Source organism: Trichosurus vulpecula, chromosome 7 (genome assembly GCF_011100635.1).
Source record: "Trichosurus vulpecula isolate mTriVul1 chromosome 7, mTriVul1.pri, whole genome shotgun sequence".
Taxonomy (NCBI): domain Eukaryota; kingdom Metazoa; phylum Chordata; class Mammalia; order Diprotodontia; family Phalangeridae; genus Trichosurus; species Trichosurus vulpecula.
The window spans coordinates 82,941,322-82,960,222 of record NC_050579.1 but is presented as its reverse complement, the minus strand read 5'-3'; the positions used below and the strand labels follow the sequence as shown (position 1 = coordinate 82,960,222).

The window sequence follows — 18,901 nt, the reverse complement described above, 5'->3', positions numbered from 1 at the left end:
TAAGAACGCAAAAGCTTCCAAGCTCAGAAATCTGTAATTTTATTACATCCTAATATTTGGAACAAGTAATAAAGCCTTGTATTTTGGCTAAAATTTACATGACTTGTACAAGGTTAGCAGATTTCTATAGAAGGAAATTTAAAATTAAAAAAATACAAAAGGTCCAAGGTAAAATGAAAACCTTATATTCCTACCAACAAAAGAAATATCCACTTGGATGCATCTTACTATAGACATAATGGATAGAGACATAGATACGGTAGACAGAGAGCCACCACTGGAGTCAGGAGAACCTGAGTCCAAATCTGGCCTCAGACACTTCCTAGCTGTGTGATGCTAAGCAAGTCACTTAACCTTGTTTGCCTCAGTTTCCTTATCTGTAAAATGAGCTGTAGAACAAAATGTCAAACTACTCCAGTATCTTTGCCAAGAAAGCCCCAAATGGGATCATGAAGAGTTGGACAAGAATGAAACTATTAAACAACAACAAAGCACCTACTAGTTACTGGGCTAAGTACCTCATAAATATAATCTCATTTGATCTTCACAACTCTGGGAGTTAAATGCTATTATTATCCTCATTTCAGAGTTGAAGAAACTGAGGCAGACAGAGATAAAGTGACTATTAAGCATCTGAGGCCAAATTTGAACTCCAGTCTTCCTGACTCCAGGACCAGCCGTTCATTTGGTGTGCTACGTACACATCTGCCAATTCTCAGAGAAGTGACAAGATAAACTATTTACTGAGCATCACAGAGCTGGAAGGGGGAATTAGGTCTTCCAGTCCCAGTCCAATGCTCTTTTGCATCAACAATTTAATTCTGAAATGAAGCCAGTCTACTGAGTTTGAGGAGATTTCTGTTGCTATATAACACCTCTAGCCACACATAAAAAATAAATCTATACCATCAGGATAGCAAAGAGGCTATATGGGGGGCTGACGTGGGACAATTTTAATGGGAGTAAAAAAAAAGCAAATGGTATAGTGAAAAGAACACTGGCCCGTGATTCAGATCACCTGGGTTTTAGTTCTGGTTCTGCAAGATGTGTAGCCTAGGACATGTACAGACACACATACACACACCCGTTGGGCCTCAATTGCCTCATTTGCAAAAAAAACTAGGGAGCTGGACTTGTGAACATCTAGAAGCCATTCCAACTTTAAAAAGGAATATATGCAAAGTAGAAACACATTAAAGACATTAAAACGTGACTTCAAATTAAGTGGCACTGCTGTGTAAACCAGAATGACAAATAACCTGGCAAACTATTGTGGTGACTGTTGGCAAGTAAAAGCCTCTGTAGACTGTGCAATGAAGACACAAAGACTCAATGTCATGTTCTAAAAAAGCAAGCACAAACACAGTGATCATAAGCAGTATTTATAGTGTCTTAAATCTGTTCTGTTCTGCTGCAATGGAACACTAGGAGCCTGAGTACACCACCACATGGCTGCTTTCCTTAAGCAGCAGGACAAAGGTACACAGGGAATATGGCTACAGGTGGCCTACATGGACCAAGAGGCTCCCTGACATCGGAGCAGCCCAGAAGAAGCAAACAGGCCAGCCCCCACATGTCCTCAGAGCAGCCCCTCTCTGACAACTAGCCACCCACATGAGGACATACAGCTGCTCCCAGATTATACACTAAAGCAAAGAGAAGTTCCTTATCTGATACATAGGACCCTCACAAGAAGCCTTTTTTTCTACCCCCAGTCCACATCCAACCATTTTTTTTCCCAATTCATTCTCAGTTTGAAGATCATCCTCCTAGAATGAATAGGTCTTTAAAGCCCAGTTGGTTGATTTTTCCAGCCTAAAGGACAATAACAAGATTAACCACAAGACATTTTACTAGGAGTAGTACAGGGGCTTTCTCAGCTTCCAATTACTGAGGACTCAGCTAAGCCATAATTAACTCACTTCAAGCCTATTACATGTGTAAACAGAAAATTAAAGTAGTTTCTTATTATTTTATTCTGCCACATCTATAACATTTACACATACATGTGAATAACATATACACATACACCATAAATTTATGTTATCTAATCTCAAATGGCCCCCCATTGCAGCAAGAAAGTCTTTCTACCCATTTCTAATTAACTCTCAATACCATTCACCATAACACTTGTTCCAAACTTTCTCTGCTTTTAAACCTCCTACACTACCAGGTACGCTCTCAGGTGAGGACTGTGTCTCAGACTTTACCAAGAAATTCAAGGACACTGACATTGAAATCCCTCTTCCCTTTTCTTCATCTTCCACCCCCCAGACATCTTCCACTACTATATCCTTTATTCCAGCCTCTGATAAAGAAGTACCTCTTCTCCTCATCAAAGCCAACCCTTTTAATGCCCTCTGGATCTCATCATCTCCCACATTCTCCAGAAGATTGTCCTCATTATAATCCCATCCTTTCCATATCTACTGGTTTCTTCCCTGCTGTCTACTATCATAACCATCCTTAAAAGTCTCTCGCAAGCTCCTAACATCCACGTTAGCTACTCATGTTTTATACCTCTCTGCCCCTTCTCAGATAAATTCATTTTAAAAGTCCTCTACACTCAGTCCCTCCACTTCCTCTCACTTCATTTGGCAATCTGGCCTCCAACCTCATCATTCAACTGAAACTTTTCTTCTCAAAGTTATCATTGATCTCTTAATCGGGAGATCTAATGGCCTTTTTTCAGCCTTTATCTTTCTTGACCTCTCTGCAGCATTTGACACTGTTGATAACCCTTTCCTCCTGAATACTTTCTTCATGATACCACTCACTCTCTCTTGGTTCTCCCCATCTCTCTGACTGCTCTTTCTCATTCTCCTTTGCTGGATCTTAATCCATAGCATGTCCCCTAACTGTGAGTATACCCAAAGGGTTTCTCCTTGGCTTTCCTTTCTTCTCTCTCCCTTAGTGACCTGGGTAGCTTCCATATGTTAGTATCTCTACAGAGATGACTCCCCTATCTACATATCTGGCTCTACTATCTACCAAACGTCAATCCTGGCTAACTCATTGGCTTTCAAACAATTCAAACTGGATATCACATAGTTATCTCAAATTCAACAACAGCTATGTTTCCTCCCCAAATCTTCTGACCTTCCCTCTTTCCTTAAAGGATATCATCATCCTTCTAGCGCCTTCACCCAGGACATTACAAACCTTAAACTATATATTTTAATATATTCAGCTTAGCAGAGGATTGTTCTTTTCTCCACCATATGCTCAATTCTTTGCCCAATTAAATATCCATAACCAGATTTAGCCTTGTCTTTTTTTACTTCCAAAATGCACACACTTGCTGGCACTCCCATATTCAATATACCAGCATACCTTTCATCCTTTTTATAGTTCAGACATTTTTATGAAACCACAATTCTTGAGCTTCAGATGAATTCAACAGATTTTAGGAAAGATTTCATATTACAAGATTCCTCTAAGGTTTTAGGTTTGGGTTTTTGCTTTTGGGGTTTTTTTTTAGGAAAAGGGTTCTCTAAAATTCTACATTTTTATTAGAATTCTTCATAATTTCACTCTGGCTTCCAGAAGCCATTCTTTCTAAACTCATTCAGTTCTCTAAAAATGGAAGTTATTTGTTAAAACAAAAGATTTAGATTTATTGAATATCAAATCCCCTTTTAAAAAAATAGGTGACTAAGAATGCCCTCATAAGATTCACTTGATTCATTTTAGCTCCTGTTGACTTACAGGTACCATAAGTTTTCTTTTTTTTACACAAACTAAATTACTTTACTGTAACCATGTCTAATGCCATAAACATAATTCTTAAAAAGTGCCTTATTAGCAAAGGCAAGGCTTTATTACATAAGCCAGTATTTCTTTTTCTTTAATTCAACAAACATTTACAAAACATCTGCTGTAGTCAGAGAAATGTGCCTTTTTCTAATTCAAGGTTTTTTTAAATCTCCAAAGAGAGAAAATATAATTTTATAAACCTAATGCAAAGCAAGTTTGGGTTTTTTGTTTTTGCTTTTAGGTTGGTTTCTAAGAATGCCAGTTTAAGGCAATAGCCTTGCACATAGCCTAAGCCCTAATAGAATGCCCAATTTCTAATTTTGAGGCAGAAGATACAAACCTTCTTGCCTCCCAAAGATGGGCTTTTTTGACTGAATTTTAAAGAACATCATGTGGTCAATGCACTAATTGAACGAAGCATTGACTTCTTGTTGCTATTCAGTTATTTCAGTCATGTCCAATTCTTCGTGATCCCAGTTGGCATTTTCATAGCAAAGATACTAAAGTAGTTTGCTATTTCCTTCTGCAGCTCATTTTACAATGAGAAAACTGAGGCAAACAGTTAAGTGACTTGCCCAAGGTCACACAGCTAGTAAGTGTCTGAGGCCATACTTGAACTCAGTAAGATCAGTGTCCCTAATGCCAGGCTTGGCTCTCTACCCACTGCACCACCTAGCTCTGACTTTTAAACATGACTGACTAAAGTTGACAAAGCTTAAGAGATACCACTGAAAAATTCTGATTGCTGAAAAGCTAAAACAATATTTGCTCTTACCTCAATGTCCTTAAATCCCACAGTTTTATTGCATCACCAATAGCTGTGGTTAGGAAAAGATTGTAATTCTCAAATGGTTGTGCAGCAAATGCTGATCCCTATAATGTGGAAAACAAAATGAAGACAAGAACATTTTGCAAAAGTTGAATTACCCAATATTATCTTAAACTACAATGATCAAAAGAATATTATATGCTAAGTTTCAAAACTGAGAAAGAAGCTACTTTTCATTATTTAGTTTCCATTTTCTGTATTTGGCTGTTGGAACATGTTCAGAGTTAGGAGAAGCCTTCAAGAAGTGGTGGCCAACATTGTTCAAATTCTAAGGATAAAGAATGTTAAAAGGTTATTGGATATGGCAACTAAGACGTCATTATTGACCTTTAAGGGAATAGTTTCAGTAGTGTCAGGGTACTGGTAATCTGATTGCAAGAAGTTGAGAGAGAGGGGTGGAGGTAAAGGAAACACTTTTAGACTACTCTTTCTTGGAATCTGGCAACAAAGGGAAGCAAAAACAATGCTTAAATCTGAAAGAGGCATAGCATCAAAGGAAGTTTCTTTTAGGTTCAAATGAGTTTTTTGTTTTTATTTTTCCCTTAGGAGAGATGAGACCTAAATATGTTTGAGACAGTAAGAAATCACTGGAAAAGGAAAGATTGAGGATGAAAAAAGAAATGGAACAAGTGCATGGTGCAAAAACAAAGCTTTTATCTGTGACAATTTTTGCCTCCATTTTTCTTCTTTTATTCCTTTACTCCAAAAGAGAAACACCTAACTGTCTACCCCAATCTTTGATGTACAAAGTATTATATAGATAAGCCTCTGTTCTAGTGACAGATAATGGGGTTTGGATGTGACTTTCTCTAGGCCTTTCTTCTCTCCTTTCCCTTATTTATTTTGAGCTAGGAGTTGCTATATTACATACTGGTGAGACATGTCTTTTCAGGCAACAGGAAGGGATGAGGTTAAGATAACAAATAGAGAGGGTTGCCCTTATGAAGAAGTACTTCTTTACTAGAGTCAAAAACCAGGGAAGAAAGGACAGATGAAAACAGAGAAGAGTCTAGAGATGTGGAGCTGAGAAATGTCAATAATGACCTTAGAAGAAAGTATGATATTGTAGAAACAGTGATGGATTTGGAATCAGAAGATTTGGTTCAAAGCCTGGCTCTGCTACTAACTGTGTATCCTTAGACAAGTCACTTAGACCCTCTTGGTCCCAGTTTATCTGAAGAATGAGAAGAGGGTTCTAGAGGACCTCTAAGGTCTCTTCTCTTAATTTATTATTTGAAGGCCTCTTCCCTACAACCAGAGCACAAGACTTTATCATCACATGGAAGTGACCCTTGGGTCTCAAAGGCTGCACCAATGCAGTGCACATTCTGGTAAGTGCTACTTCCCTAAAAAGTTTCATTCATGATCCCAGGAACAGCCGTGTCTGCTTTCTGAAGATAAACCTATTGAAAAGCTAATCACTAGTAAGCTGACGACCTGATAAATTGATAAAATTGATAAATTGATAAAGTGATAAATTCTTTAACCATGGCAACCCATAACGCATAAATGGGTTGCTATTTTTATTATTGGAGGAAATATTCACATTGATGAGACAATGGATTCGTTTGACTACTGAGTATCTGAATACTACTTGTAGTAACAATATTATCTTATTTCCTTCTCCATTTTTACCATTTTTACTCCATTCATCCCTTTTTTACTGGATAAAATGGATCCAGCGCTTTTTTCCCTTAGTATCATGTGGCAGTACTGCTCTGCTTCCCATATATCACCTAAAGCTGAATATTATTTATCTTTTTAATAAAAATACTTCCTATTTTTTTGATCTACAACATTGTTTTCTTTGTGTAATTATAAACATCAAGTGGAATAATTTTCTCAAGTACTCAAATTGTTATTTCAGATATTTCCTCAACTAAATACAAAAGATCTATATATTGGGTTCATGGAAAAACTTCCAACTCGTTATATGTTATGAAAAGACTATCATCTTTTGACATAGCATTTAATGTTAGAAACAATTATTTCAAATTGTAAATTATGTGTAATTTAGAATATTTGTATTTGTAAGAAAAATATTAAAATTATATTATTTACTTTCCAAAACAAAAATTGATATGCACAGTCAGTCAATTTTGCTTTGCTGCTCCAGGATACTGTTCATGTGTTTATGATTAAAAAGTCTATGGCCAATTGTTATCACCATCTTGATGCAGGTATCATTCTACCTGTATAATATGTTGTTGTTTATCCTTTGATTTTGAAGACATAATGGGGTGATCTCTTGACTTGCATGTGAATTGGCTTTAAGTGAGTCAGAGTTGCACAAAGTCATCAGCCTCACTCTCTCTTCCAGAGTCATCAAAATCCAGGGGCAAGATAAAAGTCAAAATGACTGGCAATGGCCTGGGATGCAGTGGGTGACCTTGGCATTTTTTATGTCTGACCAAACTCTAAGCACTCGACAATGACTGCATTAGCTGCCTTCATGACTGCTGGAACAAACTGTTCTCATCCACCCATTCCACTGAGAGAAGTCTTCACATGGTTGGGGTAGACATCCCCCTAACTTGCCAATGGCTTTGAAACCTGTTGGTTACCTTCAACCTGATTTAGCCTGTCTGCCAAGACTGTTTTCCTGGTGTGTGGCTGTTGCACATGTTACATCTTCTTAGAGCAACAGGTAAGAACTGGGTAACAGGTGGACACCAAGTGTAGATGTGCAGCTCTGAAAAGGACTTGGCAAGCTCTCACACCAGAGGTGCTAGTCCTCCATGAATGTCCCATACATGCCTTTACAACATGTACTACATACATAACAGATACATATCTCAGAACTGACTACAGAAATACATGCTTTAGCCTATTATGAACATTTTGAAATTTAATTGTGCTATTCATATGTTGTATAGCTTTTGTATGTTTTTATTTTAAGGCTTAATGATGATTCCCTTAATTATTTGCCAAAAAATATTGGAATTTCCAAGATATTTTGAGGAAATATGGGTGGCATATCCAAATTTGGGGACATCCTGGAAAATTCAGGATGGGGGAATACAACAGAAATCGGGCAAGAACTTGGTAGCCTGTATATTACCCTGTATTTTAGATAAGAAGATAATAGCAGTAGCCTGTCCAGTTTGGGAAACTATGGCTAATAAAAGCTAGTTAGCTAGTTTTGTTATTATAGTCTAATCATGTCTGTCTAGTCATGAGAGAACCTATTATTTTTTGAGTGAGTCATCATTAAAAAGGACCAAAATCTACATTGTCTTTGCTGCATTTTGGGAGAGGAAGAGGAAAATATGGTTATTGCATGTGCAAGTATATGGTTCTCTAGTTAGTGACACAATTAAATGAAAAAATAAATCCTGCTATTCCCACATACTTAAGGTAACTTTATAGGATTAAATAACAGACCATTTTAGAGTTGGCATACTGGTATATTCGAGGAAATCTATTATTGGTACATGACTAACATGGTTACTACTTTTAAAAGTAATTAAAAATGACCTATTTTACATCTTACTGGAAATAAGACATTTGTGCACAATTACAATTTGTGCTTCTCGTGTTCAGTTCAGTCGAGACTACATGAGTAGCAACTCCCATATGGCTATGGTTAAGCTGAAAACTTTGATGTCCACTATGTAACTGGACAAATATTTAAGAGATGTTCAAAAACAAGCTATTAAAACACTGAAGACAGCCTCTGTAAGCTTATATGTTTCCTTTCATTCCATTATATACCATTCAGACTTTTATTTTCAGGAAGTCAAACAACTATTTTTCCTATAAGAAACCTCAATAATATTTTTCCTAATATATCATCCATCATCCAAGAGGTTCCTGCAGCAGTTCCCAAAACATTCCAAAAACCACTAAAAGGAAACTTGGAATGGAGGTAGGCTCATAGACTGACAACTGAAACACTAGCTGTTACAAAGGTATAAGGAAGAATTTTTTAACTAAAGTCACTCAAGCATACATACCCATAACTCCTCCAAAAAAGGACATTGTGAGCTATCTGAAATATCATTCACTGGACACATTCTGTTTAATGAAAGGATGACTAATACAGGTGTTAATGTACCAATCAATATCACTTAGTTCATGACACAAGAGCGTTATCAGTGATAACTGATAAATGTCATCGGTTTGGAAGACCTGGAGCTGTGAAGATTCCTGGGATACTCAGTCAAAAGAAAAAGGCATCATTGTATGATGTGAAAAGTACTAACGTAGGAACAAGAGCACATGTGTTCTAGCCCCAGCTGTGTCACTAACCCTTGTGACTGAAGGCAAGTCATACACACTTTCTAAATCTCAGTATACTCATCTAAAAAGTTATGAGGTTGAACTACATGATCACTAAAGTCCTTTCTAAAATTGTAGGATTAAAAAATGCCGACCCTTAGAAAGTTATTATGTGATTTTAAAATGTGGCACCCCCATCAACTGGGAAATGGCTTAACGAATTGTGGTACAAGGATGTTAACATAATATTACTGTACCTTAAGAAAGAGCAAATGTGAAGAATTTGGAGAAGCATGGGAAGAATTATATAAACAAATAAAGATAGAGATGAGGAATGGATCTCTGATTTCCCTGAAACAGGGAATTCCCTGGGTGAGAAAACTTCCTGTAACAATGTAGGTTGGCACCTTCTCTACATGTAGCATTTAGACTTAAAGAATTGCCCAGATCTCTAAGAGGTTAAGTGTCTTTCTCAGGCTCATACAGGTAGTATGTGTCAAAGGCAGGACTTAAATCCATATTTTCCTGGTTTCAAGGACAGCTCTCTATCCAGTGAAACATTCTGCATATGAACTGAAGCAAAGATGTAAGTAGAACCAAGAAAACAACAACTACAAAAAGAACAACGAAAACTTAAAATGGAAGGCTATGTAATTATAATGACAATGCTTGGCCCTGGTGTAGAGTTAAGATACTTCCCCTCTCCACTAGGTGGAAGCAGGAACTATGGGTGTGGGACATTGTATGTACTATCAGATGTAGCTTAAATGTTTTGTGCGTGTTTTTTTAATGTTGTTTTAAGGGATTATTTACTAAAGAAACAAGTTATATTCAAAAATAAAGACGATATAAAACAAAATATATCCACAAAAATAAAAATTTTATAATTAAAATGTGACAACCAGACCAAAAACTCACAACATAGTAGAATAATCACCTCTCTCAAAATTATATTAATTCAATATAAGATGTTTCCTATTTCAATTGTCATTTCACATTGTTGCCTTATAATGACTTTGAAATCCAATAAAAACTGAAGCGTTTTCATATGACTTATCATTTAGCCACACTTCCCCAAACCTATAGTTGTGTGGTTGATTTTTTTGAACCTATGTAGAGGTTTGCATTTGTCCCTACTAAACCTTCCTTTTTTATCTTCACTCAAAGACAGGCACTTTTTGACACTCATACAACATCTGAAGTAACTTCAAGTTGCACCATCACATGTACCTTTCTTTTTCACTCTCTTATCTTTCCCATGATTCTTCTCTTATCCCATTCTTTCCCCCATCTTCTCTCTTTCATTTTCCTTTGTTTATATCTTTGGCTTGCTAATTATACTAACAGGCAATATCTATTCCCGCTGATGGTCCTCAGGGTTAGAGAGATTTTTGATCCCTGCTTTAGAGTCATGCCAAGACATGGAAGGACAACTGGGGTCCAGGACTGGGAGCCAAAACAACAAGAGACAGGCAAGAGCTAAGGACCCTATGGCTGCCATATTCATTTTTGTTTTCTACCCAGTACCTTGTAGATGGTAGACACTTGGCAAATGTCTGCTGAATGATCAAATGAATCATAAATAATAAACCAAGAATCTGAATAGCAGGGACTAAGGACAGTGATCAAGCAGTCTTCAAGTATGGTAGTCAGAAGCATATTGACAATCCCGAAGATATGGAATCAATCAAGTCAAGATAAAACAAGCAAATCAGAGTCTATGGCAAGCAAAGTCAGGAATCCAGAACAGTCAACAATCAACAGAGGATATAGGAAAGAAGAGTAGAAATAAGACAGTGAGCATGATTCTAGGGTAAGATCTGTTGGTCCCCTAGAAGCTGTTCTATCTACTTCCCACTGGCTTGGATGACTGAAGTTTCATAAGTCTTTTCCAGAGAAAACCTGAGCCATGTAAGAAGTCAGTTTCCTCTGATCCTAGCTGAGGCAGGAACACAGGGAAACACCCTACACTCAGCAGAGTACAGAAAACCAGCAGAATTAGAATAAGGAGAGGCATCAATTTACAGTCAAATATTTTTAACTACAAGATAGATATGCTCCAGGGAAAGAAAACACTTTTAATAAATAATACATGAAATGGAAAACCTATAATATTTGAAGCCAACTGAGCCTTTTATTTTCCGTCCCCTTCCATTCCTAAACTGAACCCTTAGTCCCAGAGGAGAGCAGTTTTATACCTATTACATCTAGAATCACCAACAGGTGAGCAACACATTCTCTACAACTCTTATAGCTTCACCAAAAAAAACAACAAAGTTGACAAGCAGAACAAAACCTGGAATACCTTCATTAGCAAGTGGTCCCAAATCTGTATTTTTATTTCTGGTCCCTACCCCCATGATATTGCTATATTCCCTGTGATCTCACTGCCAGGAGAAGCCTATAAGCAAGAATCACTTGTAGTCTGAACCTTAAAAGCATAAAAATCAACCAATGTTGTGGCTCCCCCAGACCATCCTTAGTGAATTTGAGAGGCAATAGTGCTGGATTTGAAGTTAGGAAGACTCACATTTAAATCCTGCCTATGACACATACTACCTTTGTTACCCTGGGTATGTCACTTAATCTCTCTCAGCCTCAGTTTCTTCATCTGTAAAATGGAGACAATAATAGCACCTACTTCACTGGGTTGTTATGAGGATCAAATGAGAGAAGATATGCATGGTGCTTTGTAAACTTTAAAGAACTATGTAAATGCTAGTTATTATTAGATGCTCTCAAATATTCCTTCTGATTCTCTGCATTGGCTAAGGGTTGCTGATTCTACCTCTGCGATACCTCCAGCAGACCATACAGAAGACCTGAGTTCAAGTGTGATATCTATTACTTCTAGGCTGAATGACCCTGAGGAAGTAAGTCCCTTGAGTATAAGTCTTCAGGTGTGAAATGAGGAGAATCACAACTGCACCATCACCTTAACAGGGTGGAAGGCTTTTTCAGCTGGTAGTCCCTTGCAATTACACTGTATACATCTTGAAGGTATAAAGTTGTTTGCATGTGTCTCCCCCATTTCACTTCCAACTTAAGAGCAGGTGCTTCATGCTCTAGACTCTGGCAGATCAAATTTCAAGTGGTTTACAGAAAGGATAGGTAAGACCCTGTGGTTTAAAATTCTACAGAAGTATGCTTAAAGGGAATGGGAAACTCAAAAATGAAAATCTGAAGACCTAAAGGGAAAGCATTCTCATAAGAAAAAAAAGACTATAATGTGGATGCACATCAACCAACTTAGATCTTAAAAAGATATGCACAGAAGACTGAAGCAATCTGACAATAAATACAAAAGATAGGATGCTCCTGTAAGAATAGGGTCTTCAGGAGAGCTAAATCTCAGAATTTTCTGAAGCTAGCAAGAAAAGCAAAGGATGACCAAAAGGGATCCTTAAGTTATATTAGGGAGAGATAAAGATCAAAGAGGGACAGGACTCCTGCTGGGGTAGATCAGGAAATGATAACTGAAAAAAGGTAGAGTTTCTCAAATTTTATTTTGTTTCTGTTTTCTATGCCAAGGAGAATAACCTTTGCACTGGGAAGAACACACTGAATATCACAAATAGAGTTGATATTCAAGATAAGAAAGGGAAAATAAGAGTGCTTAGCTACGTTTGATGAATTCAAGCCACTTGATTCAGATGGACTGTTACTGAACCGGTAGATCAGAAAAATGCTGTAGATATAATTTATCTAGATTTTAGCAAAACTTTTAATAAAGGACATTATGTTGGTCTTGTAGAAAATAATGGAAAAATGTGTACTGGCTGATGAGACAATTAAATGGATGCAAAACTGATTAAATTCATAATTACATAAATTGACAAATTTGCATTTGAGAAATTTTTTAGATATTTTATAAATTTTATGAACTAAACTTCTGAAAAAGTACTTACTTTATTTTGGCAGACTTGATGGGCTGATCTTGAATGAATATCTGGGATCACTGCTGCACTGCAATCTACATTGAGATCAAAAACTTCCAATGCTCTGTTGCTCCCAGTTGTGAGAACGATATCTACCATATTCTGGGTTAAGATCAGTTTATAAGATGCTAGTTCTTGAGGTAGGGGAGTTCCTCAAGATCTTATCAAAAGAAACTGAATAGTTCCCAATTTTAAAAAATAACTATTTTTGAAAACAAAGATGAATACTAAAGTGGATAATCATTTTAATAAAGATTTTCTGAAATTATACCAAAATAAAAAATGAATTATGAGTGAATTTTAAATAAAACCATATTAATTATCTTTTCCAACTATTTGTTGCTGGTTATAAAAACAAATATATAGATATTTGTGTAAACTTAAGAGTAGTGATTTAATAAGTTTGGTTATCTATTTTCTTCTGACCACCAAAGGTTCTTCCCTAAGTTATAGTATAAAGCATTTGGAGGTCTTGGGAAGGGGTAATTGGAAAAGTAGGAAGGGGCCAGGTTATGAAGGGCTTTGAAGACTAAACTGAGGATTTCATATTTGATTCTGTAAGTAAAAACAGCCACTGCACTTTATCAAATAGGGGTGGGGGGTGTATTTAGAGGGATAACATCATTAGGCCCCTGCTTTAGAAAGGTCAGTTTGACAGCTGAAGGATAGACTGAAGAGAGCCTGGAGGCAGAGAGACCAACCAGCAGGCTATTCAATAGTCCCAGCAAAAGGTAGTGAGTGCCTGCACTAAGGTGGTAGCAGTATCAGAGGACAGAAGGGTGCATATACAAGAGATCTTTTGAAGGTTGAAATGACAAGAATAATTCCGAATACCCTGGTTTGTATTAATGATATCATCTTTCAAAAAGGAAAAGGAGCAGCTGATTGCCCCTGCAATTACATATCTTACTTCTCCTCACTTCTCTTCTCCTGTCTCCTTCCCTCCCTTCCCCTCTGTGTCTCTATCTCCCTTGTTGTAACACCAGTTCAATACCCATAGCAGCTGCTATGAATATGCATGCATATTTTCAGGGTTGGTTCACAAAATATAATAAACTCTTTTCCTCCAAGACAAAACCAAAATATTTATTTGGAACATTACTATTGGGATACCAAGAAGCAAAATTTAGCTTGGCAACAAAAACGTTTGTACACATCACCAATCCAGGGAGTTCAGACGTCTTAAGGGTAGGGTTCTTTAAGTTCCCCTAAGCAAGTTTCTCCCCTACCTGTTTCTCTCTCCATCCACACCTCTCCCTCCAAGCAATACAATATATACTGTTGCTAATCAAAGACTCAGGCACCTGATTGGCTTAATGCAAGAAATTTGGAAATCAGCACTTAATTGGAAAGGTGTGGAAATCCCTGTGGCTCAGAGCCTAATTGGCTGCATCAAGGCTCCATGTGAGGCCTATTAATGGTCTGGGAAGATCTTATATCCCATTAACCTTATACTTGTTGCCCTGAATCCAATTTAACCTGTCTTCTTGAGTTACCATAGTTTCCAGAAGAACTGGACCCAGAGTGCATAGGAGGCTGTGAATATACCAAGGACAAAGCCCCCCTCCCCCACCCCCCCAGCAGACATAATTTGTTGTCCCATCCCAAGCTGGAATCCCTGTGTATCCTTAGGAAGCAAGACAGATGCTGGCCAGTCTGTGATAATGCTCATTCAGCTAGGGTGCTTTGCAGATAAGCCATCTCTCCTATCTTCATAGTCTAGCAGTTTCCAAGGGAAAAGAATGCTGCTTTTGCTACCACCTTGCCGCTCCTCTCCATGGGAAGTGGTCTTGTCTTTTTTCCCACCTTTGCTGTACCTTTCCCCTTCCCAAGTCACCCCCCTTCCTGGTATCCCCTCTTCCCTTTGTCCTACTATCATAAAAATGCAAACTTCTGTAAGGACTGTGAACTATTTGTTTTGGCTTTGATTTCCACATGCATGTTCATTCCTCTTATAATAAACCTAGTTTTCACCTAAGTTTCATGAAGGTGTGATTTTCTGTTGACACCCTCTGTCTCTTGCTGTCTCTCTCTGTGTTTCTCTCTATAGATATATAAACATGTATAACACCAACATCTAACACAGTATCTGATACATAGCAGGTAAGCCTTTAACAAATGATGCTGGCTAAAGACTTATTTTGAAAGTAAAATGAAGGAGAAACTTGGGCATAAGTGACAACTCCACTTTAGATTTTGTGACAGAGAAAGTCAAACTGTGCATAGTCTTAGATGTTGCTTAATTTGGGGAGAGCAGATTTCAAAAGCTTCAATGAAAAGATAACTAAGATTCCATGTGTAGTGGGGAAAGTTGATAAAAAGACAGACTAATCAACTGAGTCCCATATCTCCCTTCCCCCAAAGACCACTTGATGAAATCAGAAAATGTAAGGAGCCAGTAGCAACAATAATGAGGAGTTCATGTTTTATCCCAGGTAGACTTGCAGTAACTGCACTCACACTTTGAAAAAGATGTGAGACCTTGAGCAGCTTACATGTTAAGTGAGCTACTTACAGATAGCAAAAGACGGGAAAGGAGAAGAAGCAATCTATTCACAATTTATAAAAGAAGTGTACAGAACTATGTATACTTCATTGTTCCTTTAGGAGTTATAAAAAACTTCCTCTATCAACTCAGCAGAATTACAATCAATCATCAACATTTGTGAATTTAACTTTCATTACTTTAAGCATTCACCTGATTTTATTAGTAACCTCATTATCACTTTTGTACCGACAACCATGCACACTCATGACTGGGTGCAGTAGAGAAAAAATGCACACAAGTTTACGGAGCAGTTGGTATCCTACGAGGTGCTTCACTGGTCTGGTTGTAAAAAGTTCCCTGTGCATTTGCTGCATATTTTCATTGTTTGCCTTTTTAAAACTTAAGTTTTATATAGCAATTATGCCCCCAAAGCCTAGTGCAAATCCTTTGACTCTAAGCCAAGCTTTCAAAGTAAACAATGTGGCTCAGTGAGAAAATAAAAGTGTATTAGATAAACTTTGTGCTGGAATGTCTGCAGCCACTGTCAGCCACGAATTTGGTGTTATTGTGTCAGGAAAAGTGCATATTGTCATAATTGATGTTTTATTATAAAGAATTACATGCAGAAAAGTGTATTTTGAGCAATCCCTAGCAAAATATTAGTTTTTGGTGGTCGTGGGAACCTAACTCCCTATTTCCCATAGATTCAATGCATCAACATTTGCACTTTTTTACTTTTGCACCATTTTCTAGGTGCAACCTAGAACTGCAACCGAACTATGAGGAAGCTAACTGGTGGGTTAGCTGAATGATCTGCCATACCTGGTGGCCTTTAAAAAGCAAGCAACTAGTTCATCAGATAACTGCAGAGATTCATTCGTGTTAGCTGAAAGGGAATACTCCCTGGCAATCAAAAGTGAGCCAGCTATGAAGAATCCAGATCTAGAACGTAAATTACTCAATGCCTTTTCCCTTATGCCTCTTACAGAATGCTACATGTGAGGGAAACAAAGAGTTCTCTATCCTCTACTCCAGGGGCCATAGCACCTTGCGATTCACATCTTGTATAGTAGGCAATGCTGCACCCAGCAGAAAGCAGGCCCTCAGAATATATCTGAGGAAATGCAGTAAGTTATGGAGAGAAGAGAGGTGTAAGTTCCAGGAACCTCGTGAAGCAATAGCCCAAGGAGGAACCTTTCACAAAATGGCAGCAGCAGCAGGACATCATGAGATGACCTTTGGGTTCTACAATGCCAAAGGAGTAAGCTGCCTTTGTCAGGTTCAGTAGCTATTTGTGTACCTCTTTACTAGTACAATATATTCTACGTATGCTAACTCTTCCCACTGAAGTTATATGTATTTGTGAGAAGGACAGTGTACCCCAGATTTAGGGGGCTAAGGGAAGTATATTTTATAGCTACTTTTCTTATAATGCCATTTCATTAAATGCTTTCTTTTGATCTAAGCATGTCAACCAACAATAAAGATGAAATCACCAGTGGAGGCTCATAAATTAGTTTTTAGATGACATTCAGAGTTCCTTGAACTTGGGGTAATGGTTCCCTTGGTCAGTGTAACCCACGAGCGTCAGTTCAGAGGTGGTTGCCCGGAAAAAGAGATGCCATATGTAAATTAAAAGTCTGCAGAGCAAGTGGTTAAAAAAGTGCCCAGAAAGAGGTGCTATATGTAAATCAAAAGTCTACAGAGCTAGTGGCTAAAAATTTAGAAGATATATAGTGGCATGTCCCAGAGATCTATGCTTGGTCCTGGGCTGTTTAATATTTTTATAAATGACTTAGATAAAGATATATAAGTCATGCTTGTCACACTGAATGATGCAAAAAATGTAAATATCGAGTTAAACCACTGGACCAAATCTATTAAGATGTCATTTAAAAAGGATAACCATAAGGTCATTCACTTGGGCTTAAGAATTCACCTTCAAAAGTACAAGAAGTGGGTGGTGTGGCTAAAGAGCAGATGGATTACAGGACTAATAATAGTTCCGTATGAGTTAATAGTGTGATACAGCTGACAAAAAATGATTGTAAACATTGTATTTATGTTAAGCAAAATACTGCTTCCAGGAATAAAAAAGTTATATGGCACTGCTGTATTCTGTCCTGGTCAGACCACATCTGGAGTACTGAATTAAGTTTTGGGAATCACATCTTAGGAATAAGAGTGAAATGCTGGAAAACATTCAAAGAGAAACCAGGTCAGAAAAAGGCCTTACTTACATCATGACATAAGAGGATCCAGGGAAGAAATTTTCTCATTTATAAAATGAGGGAATTGGAATGGATAACCTCTATCATTCCTTATGATCCCATTATCCTACAGTGAAGATGTTTAGTGTGGAAAAGAGACTAATGAGGACATAATCAATCAAGTATTAGAAAGGTTGTCACTTAGAAGACTTAAACTTGTTCTGCTTAACTAGGAGAAATTAGCAGAAGATGCTTTAAGGAAGACTTGCACTTAATGTAAAGAAAAACTTCTTAACAATTACAATTTTCCAAAAGTGGAATGGCTTACATACATCCCCTCACTAGAAGCAAAGGCAGAATGAACACCTGCTGGCACACAGGGCATCTAGGTGGCTCAGTGGATAATACACTAGGCCTGAAATCTGGAAGACCTGAGTTCAAATCTAGCCTCAAGAATTTACTACATGACCCTAGGCAAGTCACTTAGCCTCTGCCTCAGTTTCTTCAACTGTAAAATTGCTATTGAAAATAATGCCTACCTCACAGGGCTGTTGTAAGGATCAAATGGGATATTTTTAAGACATTTAGCACAATGCTTGGCACATAGCATGTACTTAATAAATGTTTGTTCCCTTCTCTTGTTCTTCCCTCCCTCCCTCCCATTGTAAAGGAATTCTTGATCAAGTATACAGTGAACTTAATGGACTCTGAGTCCAGTCCAAATTGGAGATTATGGGATTCATAGCTATATCCTTCCATAAACTTCATGCATTTCATGCACTCATCCATAAGGAATCCTCTTGATATGCCCAAAGCCTTCCTGGGGTCCATTTAGTATTTGGTGGATACCAGTGCAACAATGGGTCTGCCCATCTTCTATCCCTACCACTTGCTATGTGATTGGCCTCCTTCTTTTTATGATCATGTGTGTCTTCAAGAGTATATCTTACAACATTTCTCATACTGTTTTCTTTTTTGACCATGGTAGCCATGAAACTAATCCATTACTGCTATGGAAAATGATCATTGATCAATGTCGGGCAGAGTCTTTAGAGTCAGTGGAATGGATTTAATAATTAGTCCTACCCAACTACAACCTAGAAGCAAAAAAGACCCAAAACCCCCAAAACTAAGCCTGCATCACTAGTAGGAGAAAGTCTAAAAGACTTAATTTTCATAGAAGCACAAATATAAATAATGAAAGGATACAGGAATAGAAATCATTTATGGCTGAAAGACTGGTAATCTCTACAGCTGATGTCATAGAGAACTTCTTGACAAGTTTGGCTTTGTTCTTCTGTTTATATCTGCAAAAGGCAAGTGTTTCCAGTTAACTCATACTGTTGATAGCCTACATATGTATTACTCTTTCACTACTACAAGAAATACAGAAGCAAGTTTTAAGATTTAGCATATTGGTTAATTAAAGCAATAGCAATTAAAATAGAGTTCATATTTA

General features: G+C 37.5%; 1 protein-coding gene across 1 annotated transcript in view; it reads right to left on the bottom strand.

The window, feature by feature from the left end:
* Nucleotides 1-18,901, bottom strand: part of WDR27 (WD repeat domain 27) — a 176,540-nt gene that overhangs the window by 78,658 nt on the left and 78,981 nt on the right. Inside the window, 3 exon segments of the mRNA XM_036768210.1 lie at nucleotides 4,532-4,629; nucleotides 12,715-12,836; nucleotides 18,652-18,749. Coding sequence (XP_036624105.1) covers nucleotides 4,532-4,629; nucleotides 12,715-12,836; nucleotides 18,652-18,749 — 318 coding nt within the window.